This window comes from Myxocyprinus asiaticus, chromosome 19 (assembly GCF_019703515.2).
Source record: "Myxocyprinus asiaticus isolate MX2 ecotype Aquarium Trade chromosome 19, UBuf_Myxa_2, whole genome shotgun sequence".
Classification (NCBI taxonomy): domain Eukaryota; kingdom Metazoa; phylum Chordata; class Actinopteri; order Cypriniformes; family Catostomidae; genus Myxocyprinus; species Myxocyprinus asiaticus.
Genome location: NC_059362.1, coordinates 33,923,116 through 33,944,126, shown reverse-complemented (window position 1 = coordinate 33,944,126; position 21,011 = coordinate 33,923,116). Strand labels below are relative to the sequence as shown.

Here is a 21,011-nt window from a genome sequence, read left to right as displayed (position 1 = left end):
GGACTTAAAGTAGAGAGCTAAGACCCAGACCAGTACCTGTAGTGAAAGTACTGATATAATACACAATCTCTGTGATTGCATATACCTGCACTTGTTGGAACATGTGACAGCACATGCACAAAATGTACTTGTGGGTCATTCATAACGAGATCGGTCCTAGATTTATGACAACATACATACTGCACTGTAGATATGTCACGGAGCCAGATTCCATGGCAAACAAATCCGTCGAGCTTGAAATGTGGGTCTAATCTAAGCAATCAAGCATTGTTCTTGGCAGTTACTGTTTGCTCATGTTGCGTGTTATCTGAAAGTTGAAATCCACCTCGACGAAATGATAACATGAAATATTCTTACCAAAAGGATTCCTTATTTTAAAGTAAAACAAAAACACATTTGTAATTATATATTTTACATATTATTCAAATTTTAACATAGAAATTCATTTGTATATACAGTATTAGCTTAAAACAATAGATTAATACATTATTAAGATTAATAAGATGAACTATATTACAATAATGTCATGAAAATTACCTCAGAGTGAGGGAGACACTTTTGTCCTTACTAACTACTTTTATACGACATCATATTACAGTCTCTAAACTATAATTCTTTGTGACTCCTGTGGGATACCAAAAATAATTCTTAAATATTCCCTGTGTTTTCCATTGGTCGGATAAACATATTGGTTGAGCCTTCAAGGAATGTACTTCATGCAAGTTAAGCTCATTCGACAACATTTGTGGCATAATGTTGATTACCAAAAATAATAATAATAATAATAATTTCGACTTGTCCTACATCTTTAAAAAATAACTAAATAAATTGCGGTTACAGTAAGGCACTTACTATGGAAGTGAATGGGGCCAGTCCATAAACGTTAAAATACTATTTAAAAAGTATAGCCACAAGACGCAATCATTACACGTTAACATGATTTCAGTGCGATACAATCACTTACTAATCTTATCTATGTGAAGTTATATTCAAAAATACAATTACACCAGTAAATCCCTGATTTTATGACACTAAAATCATGTCAACATTAGAGGTAGACTGATATATTGGTTTTACCAATTAATCGGTGCCGATAGTTGCTTTTTAGAACTATTGATTATTCAATGCCGATAGCTGCCGATATTTATTTTTTTATTCCTGTATTCCTCTGATAATTACGTTTTTTAAATTGGAGCGAGGGCATGCAAAGAAAAATGCGACTATATGGAAACATCCCTCGTCAGCACATATCATGTCTCCAGTTTCATACATTGTGAATAATAATAATAATATCTAGGCTATAAAAGGTTTAATTTGGTAAATATAAAAAAATAAAGCATTGTAATGGAGTCAAGTCAACGTCATTTCAAAATAAGAGTCCCAGGTGTGTTTCATGCTTGTTTAGTGTTAAAAGTCCCACATTATGCACCCAATCTAATGCTTTTATTATTATTATTTTGGGGATTTTGGTTGAAAAATAAACATCTGGGATTTGATTCATTTTGTACTCTGGGCTCTATATCAGAACCGAATAAGAAAACGTAACATTCTATGAATCAGTTTTAAAAACTATCAGCCGATTAATCGGTTATCAGCCTTTTCTACCACCTTAGTTATCATATCTGCAAAATCCACTAACGGCCGACCTCTAGTCAACATGTATAATGTTGTCCGTTGCTATACTTTTAAAATACTGAAGTAATTTATTTATAGACTTGTCCCATTTACTTTCATAATAAGTACCTTACTATAACTGTGGTTTTTGCTTTTTCATTTCTTTCTTTTCTTTCTTTTTTTTTTTTTATAAATAAGGGACAGGTTGAATTCATTTTTTGTGGTAATGAACATTATGCTACAAATGCTGGTGATTGAACTGAAATTGTTTTGAACCCAGAACATTCCATTAAGCCTTGGTCTTAAACTATAGCCTCTGGTTCCTCGAAAATTTCAACTCTAACTTTTTCCAAATTGTCTTTGCAAGGCTGAACCACCTCCTCTATTTCAATAACCTCCTGAACCAAATTACGAATTGCCTTCACACAGTCCAGGGGCCTGACTTCATCTTCTGGGTCTGATAAAGGCTGAGATTCTGAGTCTTTTCCTGGATCTATTATTGGCTGGTTGCCTGATTCTTTGGAGATGTCTTGAGAGGTATAAAAAACATTTGTCTCTGCATCTTCAATGGATAAACAAGCTGCAATCGGGTACTTGCTTTCCATCACACTGACATCATTTATCCCTGCTCTATTTGGGACTGGAACATCTGACAAGACCTCTGTCTTTCCAGCACCACTGCTACTGTCCTCCTCTCCAACAGGGGGTGTTGTGAGCACACCCTCTCTATCATAGCAAGAGGAAGTAGGGTTTGTGCAAACAGGGCTGATCACTACTGTGTGTCCATTAGCAAAGTCTGAGAAAGCTGTTGCATCACCTCCTTCCTTTGAACTAGAAGGGTTAGGGTCAGGGTCAGGGTCAGGGTACACAACAGGGGCAACAATGGCTAAAGCTTTTGTAGTGGTTGTGGTAGATATAAGTTCTGGTTTAGTCTCTGCTGAAGTGTCTGTGGAGATGGAGGTTGCTGTATGTTCATCTGTTTTCTCATTTAATGTTTCATCTGTCACAAATACATCATCCATACTCTCCTCTAGGATTGTTGTGTTCTCACCTGCTTCAAATTTTACCACGGCAGGCAAAGCTTGGCTTAGTGTGGCACTAGGCTGGTCTTGACTTTCAGTCTTTGGACTTGACTTTTCAAGTGACTGAACAACCCCATTTATCCTCGGCTCTAGTTCATTGGTGAAGGATTTGTTTGCTGTAAGGCTGTTGGTTAGTAAAGGAGAGGGTGGCAGAGCTGTGTGCAGACTTTGTGGGGTGTTTAAGCGTCCCGGGCTGCTGGGCGGGGTAGAGGACAGGCTGGACAGACTGAAATTGTATCTGCTCTCTGAGAACAGGTTGTACTTCTTCATGCTGGCTGCCTCCTTGACCACTGTCAATCAAACAGCGCAAGTCAGTTTCGAGAATTGTATTTTAGGTAAATCTCAGATTTTGTATATATACTTGTATATTTTTATATACGGTGGCCCCGAAAAGTATTTAGACCATTTCTGAAACTTAAGGCATATTTTAAAATCTCTGCTCTGCACATCATTGCATTAGATAACATACTATCAAAGTAAGTGGCATCTGCAAACACATGATGCTCGACCTTGCCTATTCACTTTTCTTAAACATTTTTGCAAAAGAATTTTAACCAACCATAAATTGTCAAAAAAGCATGTGGCTCAATTGTGCTGATACTTTAGGGAGTAGCGAAGACAGTGCCTCACCTGACAAAGTTTAAGGAGTGGATGGATGACGTGAAGCTATAAACCAAGGTTATTTATGTGGATAACATTAACTTGCTTCAAGTTTTGTGACAGCGAACAACTGCACAAGTTGAGCCTGAACAAATTTTAACTCCAACTAATTTAAAGTGATTGTTTTTCCATCTGAAACACTCATTTTGGCAGTTTCTTATGGAGAACGGTACTAGAAAACAGTACAGCGGAAGAATCATCGTGGCCCCACACAGTGGTTAGTCATGAAAACTGTGGATATAATTTGTTTTATAACTTAACAAGCTTCTTTTTGAGCTTAAGTGTGTTTGTGCTATATTTAAAATAATTACCACTTGGTTTATTATTTTGCTATCTATTGCAATAACATCCATACATTTTAAAGTAGTGATTCCCAACTGGGAATACGCGTACCCCAAGGGGGTACGTAAGCAGGTTCCAGGGGGTATGCAAAAATAATGATATTTTGCCATGTTGAACATAACAAAATCACATGTATGGCTTAAAATAAAAATAATCAAATTAGGGATGGGTAAAAATATTGATTTTCCAATTAATCGCAATCTTCATTTGAACAGTCCCGATATCGACCATTTACTCTATCCGAAGTTTGGCACAGAGATCATTTTACTGTGTGTTGAAGGTAAAAGTTTGGTTTTTCTCGTCCCATGTTACATGTGTTAAAAGATGAGATCCACACAGTCCATTTGTTATTGACTGTCTCTTTTAAAGGGATAGTTCACCCAAAAATTAAAATTCTCTCTACTTTCCAGATGTGTATGAATTTCTTTCTTCTGCAGAACACAAATATTTTTAGAAGAATATTTCAGCTCTGTAGGTCCATACAAGGCAAGTAAATGGTGGCCAGAACTTTGAAGTTCCAAAAAGCACATAAATGCAGCATAAAAGTAATTTTTTTATGATAAATCCATATCTTCAGAAGCAATTTCATAGGTGTGGTTGAGAACCAGATCAAAATGTATGTATTATGTATTATATTTACTATAAATTCCCTTCCCTTCCCAGTAGGTGGTGATATGTACAAAGAATGTGAATCGCCAAAAACAAAAGAAGAATGTGGAAGTGAAAGTGAATATGGAGATTAATAGTAAAAAAAAAGGACTTAAATATTGATCTATTTCTCACCCACACCTGTCATGTCACTTCTGAATATATGGATTTAACCACTGGAGTCTTATGGATCATCTTTATGTTGCCTTGATGTGTTTTTGGAGCTTCAAAGTTCTGGCCACCATTCACTTGTATTGTGAGGACCTACAGAGCTGAGACATTTTTCTAAAAAATGTTGTGTCTTTGACAGAAAATAAATAAATCTTTGAAAGAAAGTCATACATATCTGGGATGGCATGAGAGTGAATAAATGATGAGAGAATTTTCATTTTTGAGCAAACTATCCCTTTAATACCCTTTCTGTTTGTTACAGTTAGTTGATCAAAAACAACAAACAACACAAAATGTATCAAACAGAGCAGGGATTGCTACAAAATGGACATTATAACTAAAATACACCTGAAATATAATTGATTATTATCATTAGTAATATTCAATATCAATGATAATGTTAAATGATCTATTCTTTGGTACACATCTTTGGTTTTGTGTTGATGGAGTACGTCAGCCTTTCTGATAGTGCTGTGGGGGTACTTATGGCAAAAAAGTTTTTTTTTGTTGTTTTTTTCTGTTTTAAAGTATGGCTTAAGTGTCCAAATACTTTTGGGGTCACTATATGTGAATGTGCTAACACCATCTTTATGTAAAAAAATAAATAATAATAATAATAATAATAATAATAATGCATGAATGTAGTTTTAATGTTCAATCATCAGCAATATTTTACAATGCTTTATACTTATAGTGCCTAATACAAATAGCATATTTGCGAGACTCCCAGAGGTCTTGCCATGCTCAAGTGACATACCCATGTTGACATCCTTTCCCAGTATCTGTTGGAGAATATCCTCATACACGTTTTCCACACTGATGAAGTTGGAGTAATCAGCAAATATGTACTGCTCAAATTCTGGTAGTTCCTAGACATTTTCAAAAAGACAGTCAATTAAGTGATATTCACCATGTACAACAAAGAATAAATGTGGCATACACTTGATTTGAAGGGGCTCTTATTTTGTTGTTATTTTGTCTGTTGTTATGTTTTTGATTCCAATGTCAAGAAATGAACCTCTTTGAAGGATGGGGCCAGGTGTATCTTTATGCTAGGTAGAGTGATACTGATCAAAGCCTCCTGAAAGATCTTCTTCCTCACTGTGCTACTGTCATAGTCAAATTGCTGTTGGACACAGAGAAAGTCAATTAAGTAAGCAATCTGACACATAAGTGAAAATGAAAAGTTATATGTGTACCTTCAGAACCCTGTGTTTGGCCTTTTGCATAGCCAGTGGAAAGTTAACAGATGGGTCCTCCAGAGCCTTTCGCAGGAGCAGCTCAAAGGTGTACTCTACATTCTCCATCAGCTGAACCAATCATACAACAGACACATTTTAGCCCAGCCCCAGAATCAATCACCGTAATACTACAGAGTGTTTAACATCAATTAAGAACAGATTATACTACATGAAAGGAGTTAATTACTACAGAGGTTGTGTACTTGTTGTATGTCTATTTCTGTGCTGTCCTCCAGACCTCTGGTGGAATAGTTGAAAGTTTGCTGCAGCTCTTGGAAGTGATCTGCCAGTCCACTGACTTTCTCATAACAGCTCTGTAAATTAGCCATACTCATCCTAAACAGAGCCTTCAGGGAGGAGGATAACATTTCATGTTATAACTATATAGACTAACCCTTTATAAAGATATTCATATTTTTGGACAAAAGTTTACATAGAAAATTATTTATTTATTTTAAAAATAATAATAAAGACAATTAAAATCATATTCATGTTTACAAATATTCAAATATGGCATGTTAAGACGAGTAGCACCAGGTTTGACATCAGTAATGCCAAATTCCATTAGTTCTTGTGTGTTATGTGACCAGTTGCAACATGGCAAGTTGAAATAAGTGCAAATAAGATAGCTAACTTTGCATGCCCACGCAATAAGTTTTGCGTTCCCTCGTAATAAATTGACCATGGTTTTACTACATTAACCATATTTAATCATTATATTCGTTGTGAAACCATAGTAATAATACAGGAAAACGAAAACTATGGTAATCATTTTATGGTAACAATTATTATGGTTTACTATACAAATGCCATAGTTTAATTATGGTTACTAAAATGGTAGTAAAACCATGAATTTACTATATGTAACAAGGCTTTTTGTTTTTTTGGCAGAAACATGGTTTTACTATAGTTTTATTGTAGTAACTGAAAAGTAACCATGTTTTTTGGGAGAAACCATGGTTTTAATACAGTATACTGTATCCATTTAGTAACCATGATTTTACTATGGATTAACCATGGTTAATCTTGTGGTTACTATGGTTTTACCATGTTATTTGTGATAAAACCATAATAACCCCAAAATTATGATTTTTATTACATTAGTTTTCCTGTATTTTTGGTATGGTTTTACTACGAATATAAAGGTTAAAATATGGTTACTGTAGTAAAACCATGGTAAATGTATTGTGAGGGAACGCACAACTATTTGAGGGAATGCAAACTATTGTGAGGGAACACAAAACTAATTGCGAAGGGAACGCAAACTATTCCCGCCCTGTCCTTTAAGGGGTTCCGTAGATAGCAGTACTAAGGTGGAGGGGAAGATTGCAGTCTGTTTTTCACACAAAGCTATTGTGTGACTTTAGAAGACTTGGAATAAAGCACACAAATCATATATAGGCTTATTTTATGGTGCTTTTTAGTCCTTTTTTGGAGCTTGACAGCACTATAGGCTTTCACTGTATGAAAAAAAAACAAAAAAACTTGAACATTCTGCCTAACTTTTGTGTTCCACAGAAGAAATTAAGTCAATAGGGTTTGGAACGACATAAGGGTGAGTAAATATGACAGAATCGTAATATTGGGGTGAATTAATTTGCTTATGTAAAATGCTACCACACATCATGAAGATTTCAAGTTTGTTCCTCCAACCTGTATGAGTTCCTCCTTTTGCTCAGCGTCCGGACACAGCTGCTCCATCATGCCCTCGCTCAACTGCCGGGCCTCTGTGAAGCCCAGGCTGATGGGCCCCATTACTTCCTCCAGGATGGCTGGCAGGTAAGGCTGCACGTGCTCTGTGATATACTTTGTTGCTGACTCAGTTACCATGGCTAAACAGGTGGGCAGTTGGGTGGAGTGGGGTGTGAAAAAACATGTATTGTAAGAAATTAGAAACCCTGTTTAACACCCACACACACTAATACCACGGTTTTCAAACTGGGAGGCGCACCTCCCCAGTGGGGCGCCAGAGCATGTCAGGGGAGGCACGGAGATTGATGATAAATTCAAGTAAAATCAAAAGATACATAAATACAATAAAAATATATTGTGAATATAAATGAAAATTAATAGCTTAATGGACCATAGTCCAACTTAATAGGCCATAGCTTTATTGCATTATGATACAATTAAATGGTGTGAACGAATGCATATCATGCGAGAGCGCATCCATGCTCGCCTGCAAGTGGATTTCCTTTGTTCTTGCTCAAAGAAGGCGCACTCTCAAATATACGCTGATCTATGAAATCTCCCTGCTCTCGCTCATAGAGTGCGTGTGCATGCTCAAAACATGTCCTGTGCTCTCGCGAATCTATTATAAAGCAATATAGCTTTGCCTCTGTTCATCTGTCCATTGTTTCGAGTTCAACATGATATCGGGTCGATGTGTCTTCATGTGTTTGTGGCAAGTGCTGTTTCACAAAGAGACACTGGCTCATGTGATGCAAGTTTATCACAAATATAGGCTAAAAACAGTTGAGTAATTCCACTGTCATAAGGGAAAAAATGTATTTTTAATACAAATAATGCAGAATAAAGTTATTATTAATAGAAATATTTATAGCTGTTAACCAGTGTATGATGTTTTGCTGAATGAGCCTGTCAGACTGAATTTAAGGTTATTAATCATCATTGGTGAATTGCTCCAATGCTTGAAATATATTGAATTTTGATAATATAACACTAGAGGAAAATACCTGATAAAACTTCATATAAGTGGCCAGAATGTACTGCTGTTTTTAGTGGAAGAAAGCCTATGCTAAATGTCAAAAATATCTATCTTATAATTATTTACTTGGCTTTTGTATAGGCCTTTATACAACATTATTGTATGTATATAAATCTGAAAAGTGGGGGTTAAGGCGGGCGCGGTCTTGTACATTTTGTCAGAGGGGGGCTTACTGTTTAAGACTTAGAAAACCCCTGCACCAATAGAAGCCACAGATTACAAAACCGTGAGCGAGAAGCAACAAAGAGAAAGCTATAAAAAACCATGTTGTCAATCACACACAGTATGACCTTGAGTACCTCTGAGTTTGCCCTCCAGGAAAGCTCTTGAGCTCGTGATCTGGTCCATATTGGAGCGCATGAGCACCTCCTGCTGTTTTACCATCTCTTTGCATTCCTCCTTCAGTGCATTCAGCTTCCCCATCAGATGCTCTTGCACCAAGTAATAAGCAGCCTCAACCGTCTGCAGGGTACAAGGGTCAATGATTACTATAAATGTTACATAAGTGTTCTATCAATTATCTTTGTTTCTCAGTGATGAATCTGACAGTTCATAAACACAGTTCTGGAATGCAATGTGTTTCTGGTATGTTTCTGGTTTGAACACAACAACAAAGGGACATTTTTGGCCTCCCTGGCCTTAAGCTATTTAGGTGTGGGGTGTCCCTCCGGGCTTACATCAAGATCACACACCCCAGTATCAAGGGCAAGTCTGGAGAAATTCAAGGCAATAACAGGAAACAATCTTTACAATCTCTAACATGCATAGTGGAGCAATCTACTGTAGGTGTAATGGCTACATTAGGAAATACAGGCATCAGGCAGCAGTTAATATACAATACAGTATGTAAGCAAGACTTGGCCATTCCATAGAGAGCATTATGTCTGATAATGTGGAGTTCAAGACACATACCGCAAACCACACTCTCCTCTTGTCTGCCCTCTTGGATTTCAGACATGGCAGCAGTTCCTTCTCCAGATAGGGCATGAAGTCCTCCATCAACAAATTAGCAAGCGCCTGAACACACACAGAAATATTACATGAACATGCAGTTCATACCAGTATAATTTTTTGTATCGATAGTTAATTCTCATGATGGCTGTAATACAGTTAAGTGAAACCACCCAGTGAAACTCCCTGTGTGTAGAGCATTACTTAGATTCCACACGACTCTCTGCCCTGATGTAACAGTGTGTGTGAGAGAGAGAGAGGTGTGGGACTCAGGATATATTCTCAATATAGAGAATGCACATGGGACTGAATTTGTATCTCTCTTCCAACAACTGAAATAAAATTCAGATGTGCCCCTTCAATTACCCAATAATTTTAATGCTAAAAATCTAACATTTAGTTATAAATGTTAATTTGTGGCAGCCTGAGGGGAGAGCTTACACCCAAGGTTTCTTCCTCATCAACAACATGTATTGTGAAAAGCACTATACAAATAAATTGAATTGGATTCATTTAGGAAAAAATATATTCCCTGTGAAAACTGCCCAATTAAACAATATATTAAAAAAGCCAGGAAGCAAAAAAGAAAGAAAGAAAGAGAAAGAAAGAATGGAATGAAGAAAGAAAAAGAAAGGAAGAACAAAAGAAAGGAAAAAGAGAAAGAAAGAGCAAAAGCAAGGAATAACCGTAAGCAAAAGTAAGCAAAAAAGAAAAAGTAAAAAGAGAAAAAAAAGAAAAAGTAAGAACAAAAGCAAGCAAGATAGAAAGAAATAAAGGGAAAAAAGAAGGATTGAATAAATAAAAGTGAAAGAAAGAGCAAACAAATGAAAGGAAGAAAGAAAAAAGGAAGAACAAAAGCAAGCAAGAAAGAAAGGAAAAGTAAAATGAGAAAGAAAGAACAAAAGCAAACAAGAAAGAGCAAAAGCAAACAATGAAGAAAGAACAAAAGCAAGCAAGAAAAAGAAAGAAAGGAAAGAAACAAAGAACAAAGCAAGAAAGAAAGAACAAAAACGAAAAGGAAAAAAGACAAGCAAGCAAGAAAAAGAAAGAAAAAAAGCAAGAAAAAGAAAGAACAAAAGCAAGAAAAAGAAAGAACAAAAAGACAGAAAGACAGAAAGAAAGAGCAAAAGCAAACAAGAAAGAAAGAACAAAAGCAGTCAAGAAAGAGAAAACAAAAGCAACCTAGAAAGAATGAAAGAAAGAACAAAAGTAAGCAAAAAAGAAAGAACAAAGGCGAAAAAAAGAAAGACAAGCAAGATAAAGATCACAAAAAAGAACAAAAGCAAGAAAAAGAAAGAAGAACAAAAGCAAACAAGAACAAAAAGAAAGAACAAAAGCAAGCAAGAAAAAGAAAGAAAAAACAAAAAGAAAGAAAAAACTAAAAGAAAGAACAAAAGCAAGCAAGACAGAAAGAACCCAAGTAAGCAAGAAAAAGTAAGAACAAAAAGGAAAGAACAAAAGGAAGCAAGAAAGAGAAAGAAAGAACAATAGAAAGTAAGGAAAAGAATGAGAACAAAAAGAAAGAACAAAAGCAAGCTAGAAAGAAAGAACAAAAGCAAACAAGAAAGAAAGAACAAAAAGAAAGAAAGAACAAAAGCAAGAAAGAAAAAGAAAGAACAAAAAGAAAGTAAGAAAGAAAGAACAAAAAGAAAGAAAGAACAAAAGCAAGCAAGAAAAAGAAAGAACAAAAAGCAAGAAAGTAAATACAAAAGCAAACAAGAAAGAACAAAAGCAAGAGAAAGAAAGAAAGAAAGAAAGAAATAACAAAAGCAAGCAAGAAAAAGAAAGAACAAAAAGAAAGAACAAAAGCAAGAAAGAGAAAGAAAGAAAAAAAGAAAGAAAGAAAGTAAGTTAGTTCAAGAGCTTGGCTCCATCTGAGATAAGCATTGTCACAACTGTCACATTAAATGACAAAACATTTTAAAAAAATCCGTTTTTTTAAGCTCCATTCCAACAGCTAGAACATTCCATGCCTAATTAGTAGAAAAAAAGATGATTGGTATTTTGTTTATTGTTAGAACATTGTTAGAGTCTTTTGACATGCTGTCAAAGTTTAAAGAAATGACTAGCAGCACAGATGTGAAAGGATACCTACCTGCACATCACTGCCTATGAGCATATCCCATGATTCATACTGGCCTTTCTCCTGCCTATAGAACTGAAGGGCTTTGAGGAAGGTTTTAACCTCACATGTTTTCTTCTTGAGAAAGTCTATTGAGCATAATAAGAAAAAGAAAGTGAATACAGAAGGTATACAAGAAAGAGATACAGAAGATATACATTATCAGTGATATCACAATAGCATTCTTTTCATTTTTTTTCTCATTTTCTATTCCCTCCTTTATGTTCAGTTATGCTGACATATTTTCTAAGAAGTGTCATTTACTGAGGCCTGTGTTGGGTAAGGCATAGTAGGACACCACAGCTTTCAATGGGTCACGTGTCACCTTTGTGAGTATTCTAATCGCCCAGTGGTTTCATTACAGAGGAGTTTATACCTTTGTTCTGGTGGCGAATACAATCAGATAAGATGCAGATAAATTTAGCAAGCTTTTCTTCCTCGTGGAAACAAAAATAGGAATCCTGACAGTATGGAAGTTTAAGATAAACGGGGAACTGCCCTGGCATGCCTACCACAGGGGGTGCAAAATCATCCTGAACATCTGCAACAAAACACACACACAAACATCAATTGCACATTACTTAGACTATCTTTTTTACATATAAGACTTAGGAATTAATTATTTACAATAAATATAAGAGTGTTTGCTGTGATGATTTATAACACAGTTTATAACACTGCTGAGTTAAAGGGATTGTTTACCCAAAAATGAAAATTCTCTCATCATTTACTCACCCTCATGCCATCCCAGATGTGTATGACTTTCTTTCTTCTGATGAACACAAACAAAGATTTTCAGAAGAATATTTCAGCACTGTTGGTCCTTACAATGCAAGTGAATGGTGATCAGACCTTTGAGCTCCAAAATTTCACAAAGGCAGCATAAAAGTAATCCATACGACTCAAGTGGTTAAATCCATATATTCAGAAGCGATATGATAAATATGGGTGAGAAACAGATCAATATTTAAGTCCTTTTTTATTATAAATCTCCACTTTCACTTTCTTTCACATTTTAAAAGTGTAAGTGAAAGTGGAGATTTATGGTAAAAAAGGACTTAAATATTGATCTGCTTCTCACTCACACTTATCAAATCAGTTTTGAAGATATGGACTGGAGTCATATGGATTACTTTTATGTGGCCTTTATGTGATTTTTGGAGCTTCAAATGTCTGATCACCATTCATTGTAAGGACCAACAGAGCTGAGATATTCTTCTGAAAATCTTTGTTTGTGTTCTGCAGAAGAAAGAAAGTCATAGACATCTGGGATGGCATGAGGGTGAGTAAATGATGAGAGAATTTTCATTTTTGGGTGAACTTTCCCTTTAATGACAAGTGTCATCTCTCATCAGACATTTTGCGTCAACTCAAATGTGTTTATCTGTTCATGTGGCGCTACTCATAATGCGTTGCACGAACATCCTCAAAGACACGAGTTCTGGTCCCATGGAAAAAAGGAAGTATTCACATTCACATAATCAATTATGAGCTTGATTCAGAGGTTGCATTTTCCCTCTAAGATTACATTTTTACACCACTGACTGTTAGGTTTAGGGTTGGGGTTTGGGTTATAAAATATGTATTACTTTTGACCTTATTACATCATTCACTACTAAAAATACAATTTGCATTTGGTGCCACTCTCTGGACATTTCAACCAGAAGTAGAGTTCACGCACGCCCATATGTTCAACAACACTTCCAGCTTCGGTCACTGGGGGCAGTGCTTCGAATTTCGACAAGCACATACTGATTTCAGCAGCAGAGCTTTCGACCTACTGTCACTGAATTCCTAGTGAGATCAGTCTGATACATTATGGTAAATGAGGTCTAGCAAACTTTGCATTTTATGTTCACCTCAAATATATTCAGCAGATTCTTATTTTTGTTTATTACTCACTGTTAGTGCAAGGGCAACACTGGTCCACCATTTCCATGTACTTCTCTTCTGAAGTCAGAATTGTGCCCCCTGTAGGCAGGAGCCTGTAAAGTGCAGGCGCACCTTTCATAAATGTCTGCAGGAGAGCAAGTAAGAGATACTGCAATAAATGTTATTGGTTTGTGGTACCCCAGATGTTCATTTCTAGATGGCATAACTCATACCTTGTAGCACTCGTGGCACTCAATGACATAACTGGCACGCACCACAACAAATCTGTTTTTCCATTTCCTACTCTCATCAAAGTACAGCACATTCTCTTCAAAAAGCACCTGTCCCTCCTCTAGAGGCTTCTGTGTAATTAGGCATAATGAGTCAATATACAGTATATGAACAATGACAGAGTGATACACATGCCTATGTTCTATAGAGTTATTCTAAATTGCTAGAGGACCATTTCTGAGGTTTAAGATTCTGTCCCCTACCCTTTGTTTGAGGAGCTGTGTGTGTTCGTCTTTGCGTTGCTCAAGTTCATCTTGGATCTGGGACAGGAAGGCCAGAGAATATTGTTTTCTATAAATCAGGGCAAACTCCTGAAATTTGACATCCACTTGCCCTACAATACAACACAATGAAGTCATTACACTATTAAAAGAGTATAGAAGTTAAAGTATTATAAAGAGAGTCTTATTTATTCCAGCTATTTGGAGATGCAGAATAAGTGCCATGTTTAAATGTTATGATATTCTGTGACATTCAAAGGTCCTCTAGTTTTAATTTCAATGACCACAGGGTCTCCAGCTTTCAAAGGTAAATGCGTTCTGAACTAAACAGCCAACAACAACTTTTACCTTTTCATAATTCACCATGCATATCATGTAATGATATGTATTTTGTGTTTTGGGAACATTATGCATAATTAATTAAGGATGGTCAAATTAGTCCAGGGCTAGGCAATCACCTCCATTAACAATTTGAGTTAACTTAATACGACTTTGTAGCATACATCATTCTCTGTTTGGGGCTGTTTTTTTAGGGATAGGTGACCCAAAAATGAACATTCTATCAACATTCTACTACTACGTTCCAAACCCATATGACAAAATGTAAAATTTTAGGGTGAATCACCCCTTTGATCTATCAGTTGTGGATCCACAATGTAATATTTATACTGCTGACAAAGTTTCATGACATGTTCAGTTTTCAAAAACTGTTTACTTCACTTAGGGCTTCACTGAAAAATTAGGCAGTTCATTAATGAGTACAAAGGATGAAAACAGCTTGTAATAAAGTGGGCGCAAATCCAAAATCAGAGGAGAGGAAATTGTTTATCCAAAATAACATTTGCTACAAAATATGCACAGTCCAATGGTGAAGAGGAAATTTACAGCAGATTGTCTAAATTAGCAACACCTCTGAGGCTAAAAAGAACACTGTTTTTTCCCCCAGTGCCATACAAAATTAGCTGAACAATACTGCAATGAACAAAGGACATTAATGTGTTTTTACAGCCAATCAGACTGCTTCCTCCCTGCCTGAACCTTTCGACATTGTTTAGTAGAACTTTCTGTACTCTGCATTTGTAAACTCATATATCTAATGCAGAATCATATACTTGTAAATCCCCTGTTTTGTTGGAAAAATTGACATAATGTGACATGCAAACATGACTTTAATGAGGTTTGAGGTGTGACTAACCTCCAGGCAATGCTAGGTATTCCTATTAGCTTATTACTATTACTGTTATTACATTAGTAGCCTATATAATCTTAAAGTGTTAGTTCACCGAAAACTAAAAATTCTCTCATCATTTACTCACCCTCATGCCATCCCAGATGTGTATGGCTTTCTTCCTTCTGCTGAACACAAACAAAGATTTTTAGAAGAATATCTCAGCTCTGTAGGTCCATACAATGCAAGTGAATGGTGACCAGACCTTTGAAGCTCCAAAAAGGAGATAAAGTCAGCATAAAAGAATTCCATCAGACTCCAGTAGTTTAATCAATGTCTTCTGAAGTGATCCAGTTGGTTTTGGGTAAGAACAGACCAAAAGATAACTTCTTTTTAACTGTAGATCTTGCCATTGCAGTCTTCTAGGCACGATCATGATTTCAAGCTCGATTATACTTCCTAGTGCTCAACGCTTGCTCAGAGCGCTAGATGGCGCTATAGGAAGTGTAATCGAGCTTGAAATCATGATCACAAAGGAGACTGCTGTCAAGATGTACAGTGAAAAGGGAGTTGTATTTTGGTCTGTTCTCACTGACATTGATGAAACCACTGGAGTCGTATGGATTACTTTTATGCTGACTTTATGTGCTTTTTGGGGCTTGAAAAGTCTGATCACCATTCACTTGCACTGTATGGACCCACAGAGGTGAGACATTCTTCTAAAAATCTTTGTTTGTGTTCAGCAGAAGAAAGAAAGTCATACACATCTGGGATGGCATGAGGATGAGTAAATGATGATAGAATTTTCATATTTGGGTAAACTAACCCTTTAATTCTAAAATGCAAATTTCTGGTTCTGGATGCTGATTGGTCATACAGCTTTAGTACAATGCACAATATAATGTCAAAAACACCTGTTCACCTAGCCACTGCACTGATTTTTTTGGTGAAGTAAACATAGCAGAAAACATTAAGTACTTTCTACATTGATTAAGTTAAAGCGTGAACTTGAAAATATTAAGTCAATTCTACATTTGCACTCAATTCAAACATGTAAAAATTAATGCTCTAGACTATAAGTAAATATTATTTATGATGGTTTGTTATCTTTACCATGCATCATCATGTATAAGTCCTAAAGTAGAAAACCTTGTCATATTTATGTGCTAATATGAGTAAATTTCACTGGTGAATAAAACATTTACATCTTAACTTTTTGAAGCTGACGTTCCCAGCATGCACCAGGCATGAATAATTAATTAGCTTGCTTGGTGTTCATTGCTTGCAAGTTTATTTACACTGTTTTTACCATTAATTGTGTTGTTACGCTTACCTATTTTTTTGTGAAGTCTGAAGTTCATTTTCTACCCAAAATTACCCGTTCATGATCAAAAAAGTTATCTGTTGATTGTTGGCTTTATCATGTGTTTTGTACAAATTGTTTTGGTCTGCTTGTGCAGCTCTGTATTTTGTATAATAGCATGCATTAAGCTTCCCTGTGGAAAGCTTTTATATGTTATGTGGTACATAAAGAGTCGTGTGTTTATAAGGTAAGTTTAAAATTTGAATCGTTCTAATAAAATATTTAAATTTTACTGAGTTTATTTAAGTACCATGTACTTGAGATTTGTAAGAAATAGTTACTGTTTTAACTGAAATATTTCAGTTAAATTTACTCACTTTAAAAAATTCATGTCATGAAGTACATTTTACTTCATTTTCTACAATTAAAACTGTGTGCAAAAACATAAAAAAAAGTAAATCTTACTAGTCTGTTTTTTGTTTTTTGTTTTTTGTCTGTAGGTGTAGCACCTTTAATAACGCTCTGTTTTTGTTTACATATCAGGGTCCATATTTTCTATTGAAAGGTTGTCATTTAATGAATTTGCTTATTAAAATAAAATTTTGTAACAATGTGGTGACATTCAAAATAGTTTTTTTTAATATAAATGAAATAACCTGATAACATTAAGTGAAAACAACAAAAGTCATTTTTAAGGTACAGATCAGGTTGAAATATCTTCTTTTTTTTCCAAATTGGAATGCCCAATTCCCAATGTGCTCCAGTCCGGAGGCTTCACGCCATCCACTGCTGCAACCAAGCGCAGCTCACCACGCGCCCCACCGAGAACGAACAACATTATAGCGACCACGAGGAGGTTACCCCATGTGACTCTACCCTCCCTAGCAACCGGGCCAATTTGGTTGCTTAGGATACCTGGCTGGAGTCACTCAGCACACCCTGGGATTCAAACTAGCGAGCTAGCGAACTCCAGGGGTGGTAGCCTGCGTATGTAGAAATATCTTCTTATGGCATAACTGCACAATGAAAAAAAAAATTACAGTGTAGAAGCTGTGTTATAAAAGTGATAGTTACTCAAGGTTGAATATACAGTAGTCACGACTAAAGCATTGTTAGGTGTAACACACAGCTCTTGTACTGTATTGCAATACAGATTATCAAAAATAAAGAATTCTATCATAACATTCTCAAGAGAGACAGAATATCTCAAAGAAAACTTTTGCATAAAGTTACATTTAAAACATTTTGCTTTTATTTTTTGCCGTGCCTGTACAGTGTGTAGGGAAATCAAGAAGTTTACCTGAAATAGATCAACTGTCTGATTTAACATCCAAACCAGAAACACCAGAGGGTGTTTCTACTTTCTTAAATTCCTCATGTGTACATTTTTCAGAAGTTTTGAGATTCTTACGTTACGTAACATGCGGCTAAAATTAGATGACAGTTGAGAGCTACGGCAGACACATCTATCATTGTGGAAATTATTTCACAATGGAGTGAAAGTAACTAGCAAATCTATCTTCATTTTCTCTCTCTTGCCCTCTCTCTTTCTCTCTTGTTTTTTTTTTTTTTTTACTTTCACACTCTGCCATTATAAATATCTTAATTTAGTCTTCTTAAAACCTTTATTGTTTTGTGTATAAGAGAGAGCCATTGTTTTAGAAAGAACTCTTGTTTGAGATGTCTTGAATTCTTTAGCTCTTGGTCTATGTGCTCTTATGGCATGGCATGACCTGCAGAGCAAGTTCTATATGAAAATACCTCATACCACAACACAGACGTCACACTACACCAAGAGTACAAGGTTGACTAGGGAACGTTCAAGAAAAAAAAAACCTGTACATGTGTGTGTCTGAGAGAAAATTAAGTGACTATATGTTTTCAAACATTAAAGGAACATTCCAGGTTCAATACAAGTTAAGCTTAATCGACAGCATTTATGTTATAATGCTGATTAACACAAAAATTAATGTTTACTTTTTTAAAAAAAAAAAAAAAAAGAAAAGAAAAAAGAAGAAGCATAAATAAAGGTTTCAGTGAGGTACTTACAGGGAAGTGAATGTAATTTTTTCCAAATTTTGGAGGGTTAAAAGGCAGAATTGTAAAGCTTATAATTTTATAAACCACTTATATTGGTCCTTCTGTTAAAACTCAAGTATTATTTGAGCTGTAAAGTTGTTTAAATCGTAGTTTTTACAGTCATTTGAGGGTTTTAGGGTTTACAGTTACGTCGTCATGGCAACGAAGTTGTACAATTGGAAATAACTTTACACAGAAAAGGTTAGCAGGCGATTTTATCGTAGAAAAAAATAACATGTTAACATGGATATGGTTTACATCTTGTGGCTATACTTTTGAAACAGCGTGTATTTTAACGTTTACTAATTGGCCCCGTTCACTTCCATTATAAGTGCCTCACTTAAACCCAGATTTTTGCTTTTTTTAAAGAAAAGGAGGGACAGACTGAAATTAAGTTTTGTGGTAATCAGCATTATGTCATAAATGCTGTTGATTGAGTTTAATTTGTATTGAATATTCCTTTAAACTATAAAGAGTTGCTGTGTCTGCAAATTGGTCAGGGATGGATTGCCGACTGGGCCAGTGGGGCCCTTGACTACCAGGGGCCCTTGACTGCCCGGGGGGGGCCCTGGGCTTTAAGTTTGCACGATCCAGTTTGGTGATCCCCCCGCTCAAAAACCCAAAAACAATTAAAACAACCCCCCCCCCCCCCACAACATCTTTTGGGTCAGATGCAATGTAAAAAAATGATGGGAGGGGGGCCCTTGGAGATAACTGGCCCCGGGGCCTTTGCAAGTCATTATCCGTCCCTGAAATTGGTGTACTCTTGGACAATGAGCAGCTGTTTCTTGACCACACTCTGTTTTCCACCAGAAATCACACATGCTTTCAACACCAATTGAGTTTATAGTCATTCTCAGGAAACGGTGCCATTTGTCCTTGACTTAATACTGATAAATAGCAGGATACTCAGCCTTTGAGTTGTATATGTTGTAAAATACGTTGTATTTTTAAATGTTTGTTTTTCATGAGAATATCAGTCTATTTGAATGTCCCCATTCATCACTAATACATTTTAATGAGTTATATAGAATATATACACTACCGGCCAAAAGTTTTGAAACACTTACTCATTCTTTATTATAATTTTTTCTTTCTTCACATTTTAGAATAATATTAAAGTCATCAAAACTATGGAATAACATAAATGGAACTATGGGAATTATGTTGTGACTAAACAAAATCCAAAATAAATCAAAACTGTGTTATATTTTAGCATCTTCAAAGTAGTAACCCTTTGCCTAGAATTTGCAGACATGTACTCTTGACATTTTCTTAACCAATTTCTTGAGGTATCACCCTGGGATGCTTTTTAAACAGTATCGAAGGTGTTCCCATCAATGTTGGGCACTTATTGGCTGCATTTCTTTATTATTTGGTCCAAGTCATCCATTCCAAAAACTTTTTTTTTAAATACAATTTTAGTTTTATAATGAAATAAATTAATATGGTGGCACAATTATATTTTTGTCTACAAAACTAATTTCAAACATTTAAGCCTTCAGATCAAAAGATTTTTAAGATCATGAGAAACATTTTGGTAGTATATATATATATATATATATATATATATATATATATATATATACATATATATATAATATATATATATATAGTCCTTTAGAGAGGTCAATTCCTTGTGAATGACTGAGGAACAACAAGATGTAATGGATAAAATTATCCAGAGAAGCCTTAATCCATTAAGGAAAACAAATCATTCAGAAAAACAAAACTACACTAACGTCCATTGCTGCTCATTCTGCATGTGCAAACTCTACAAACTCTTTCTTTTTCAAAAATATTAAAACCACTAACAGTCATTCTACATACCTTTTATGTAGTTGGATTTATTTTCATCCAGAAGACTGGACGATGCTCCCATACTGGCCCGCTTAGTTCAGGTGAGTGCTCCTGTGCTCAGGTGAAGATGAATTCAATACTGAAAGACAATCAGTAAAGTCGCTCAGATTTCACAAGTGTGGGAGTCGTGCGAATGAAACAGCTGCACAGAGACACTTTGGTTGCCTCACAAAACTAGAGAGCTGTTTATCTGGACAACATTTTGTTCTTGGTAGGCTGCTCACAAGGTACTTTTGACACACCCCCTTGACATACTAAATACTATGTACGGTATGCAGTTCAAAACTCAGCCTTCTCAAACGAATAAGCAAAGTATCAGGTATCATTGAATTACTGGCATGTGAGAATATAAAACAATGACAATACTAAATATAAAACTACATATAAAAATATTTTTTTTAGTCTAAAGACCCATTGCAGTAGCATTTGCAAAAAAAAAAAAAAAGGTACTATGCCAGTACAATGGCACAGAGATAGTCAGGTGGCAATACAAAGGTACTGAATGATTAACATCTTAATGTACTGTGGTATATACATTATACTCTGAGGTACTTAAAAGAATACAATTGTAATATGGTATGTCGAAAAACCATGGTAATGTACAATATACATACCATAGTATATTGTGGAATGTCTTTGTGAAACACAATATACCTGT

At 35.5% G+C, this 21,011-nt stretch overlaps 1 protein-coding gene across 1 annotated transcript; it reads right to left on the bottom strand.

The window, feature by feature from the left end:
- Positions 1-350: 350 nt before the first annotated feature.
- Positions 351-20,514, bottom strand: LOC127456765 (protein Niban 1-like). Its single transcript, XM_051725345.1, has 14 exons — positions 20,324-20,514; positions 13,926-14,056; positions 13,665-13,793; positions 13,462-13,576; positions 11,936-12,100; positions 11,533-11,648; positions 9,399-9,503; positions 8,786-8,948; positions 7,412-7,590; positions 5,962-6,105; positions 5,717-5,827; positions 5,536-5,643; positions 5,275-5,386; positions 351-2,986 (listed from the first exon to the last, which is right to left on the bottom strand). The coding sequence occupies exons 1-14, from the start codon at positions 20,373-20,375 to the stop codon at positions 1,917-1,919; spliced, it is 2,700 nt and encodes an 899-aa protein (XP_051581305.1). The 5' UTR covers positions 20,376-20,514; the 3' UTR covers positions 351-1,916.
- Positions 20,515-21,011: the final 497 nt, after the last annotated feature.

Bases quoted from the DNA above. Each gene is read 5' to 3' on its own strand.
- LOC127456765 (XM_051725345.1), bottom strand. From the start codon at position 20,375: ATGGGAGCATCGTCCAGTCTTCTGGATGAAAATAAATCCAACTACATA. The intron at 5,644-5,716 runs GTACACATATAA...TGTGTCCAACAG, and splicing joins CCAAACACAGGGTTCTGAAG to CAATTTGACTATGACAGTAG. The intron at 5,387-5,535 runs GTTCATTTCTTG...GAAAATGTCTAG, and splicing joins TGGCCCCATCCTTCAAAGAG to GAACTACCAGAATTTGAGCA.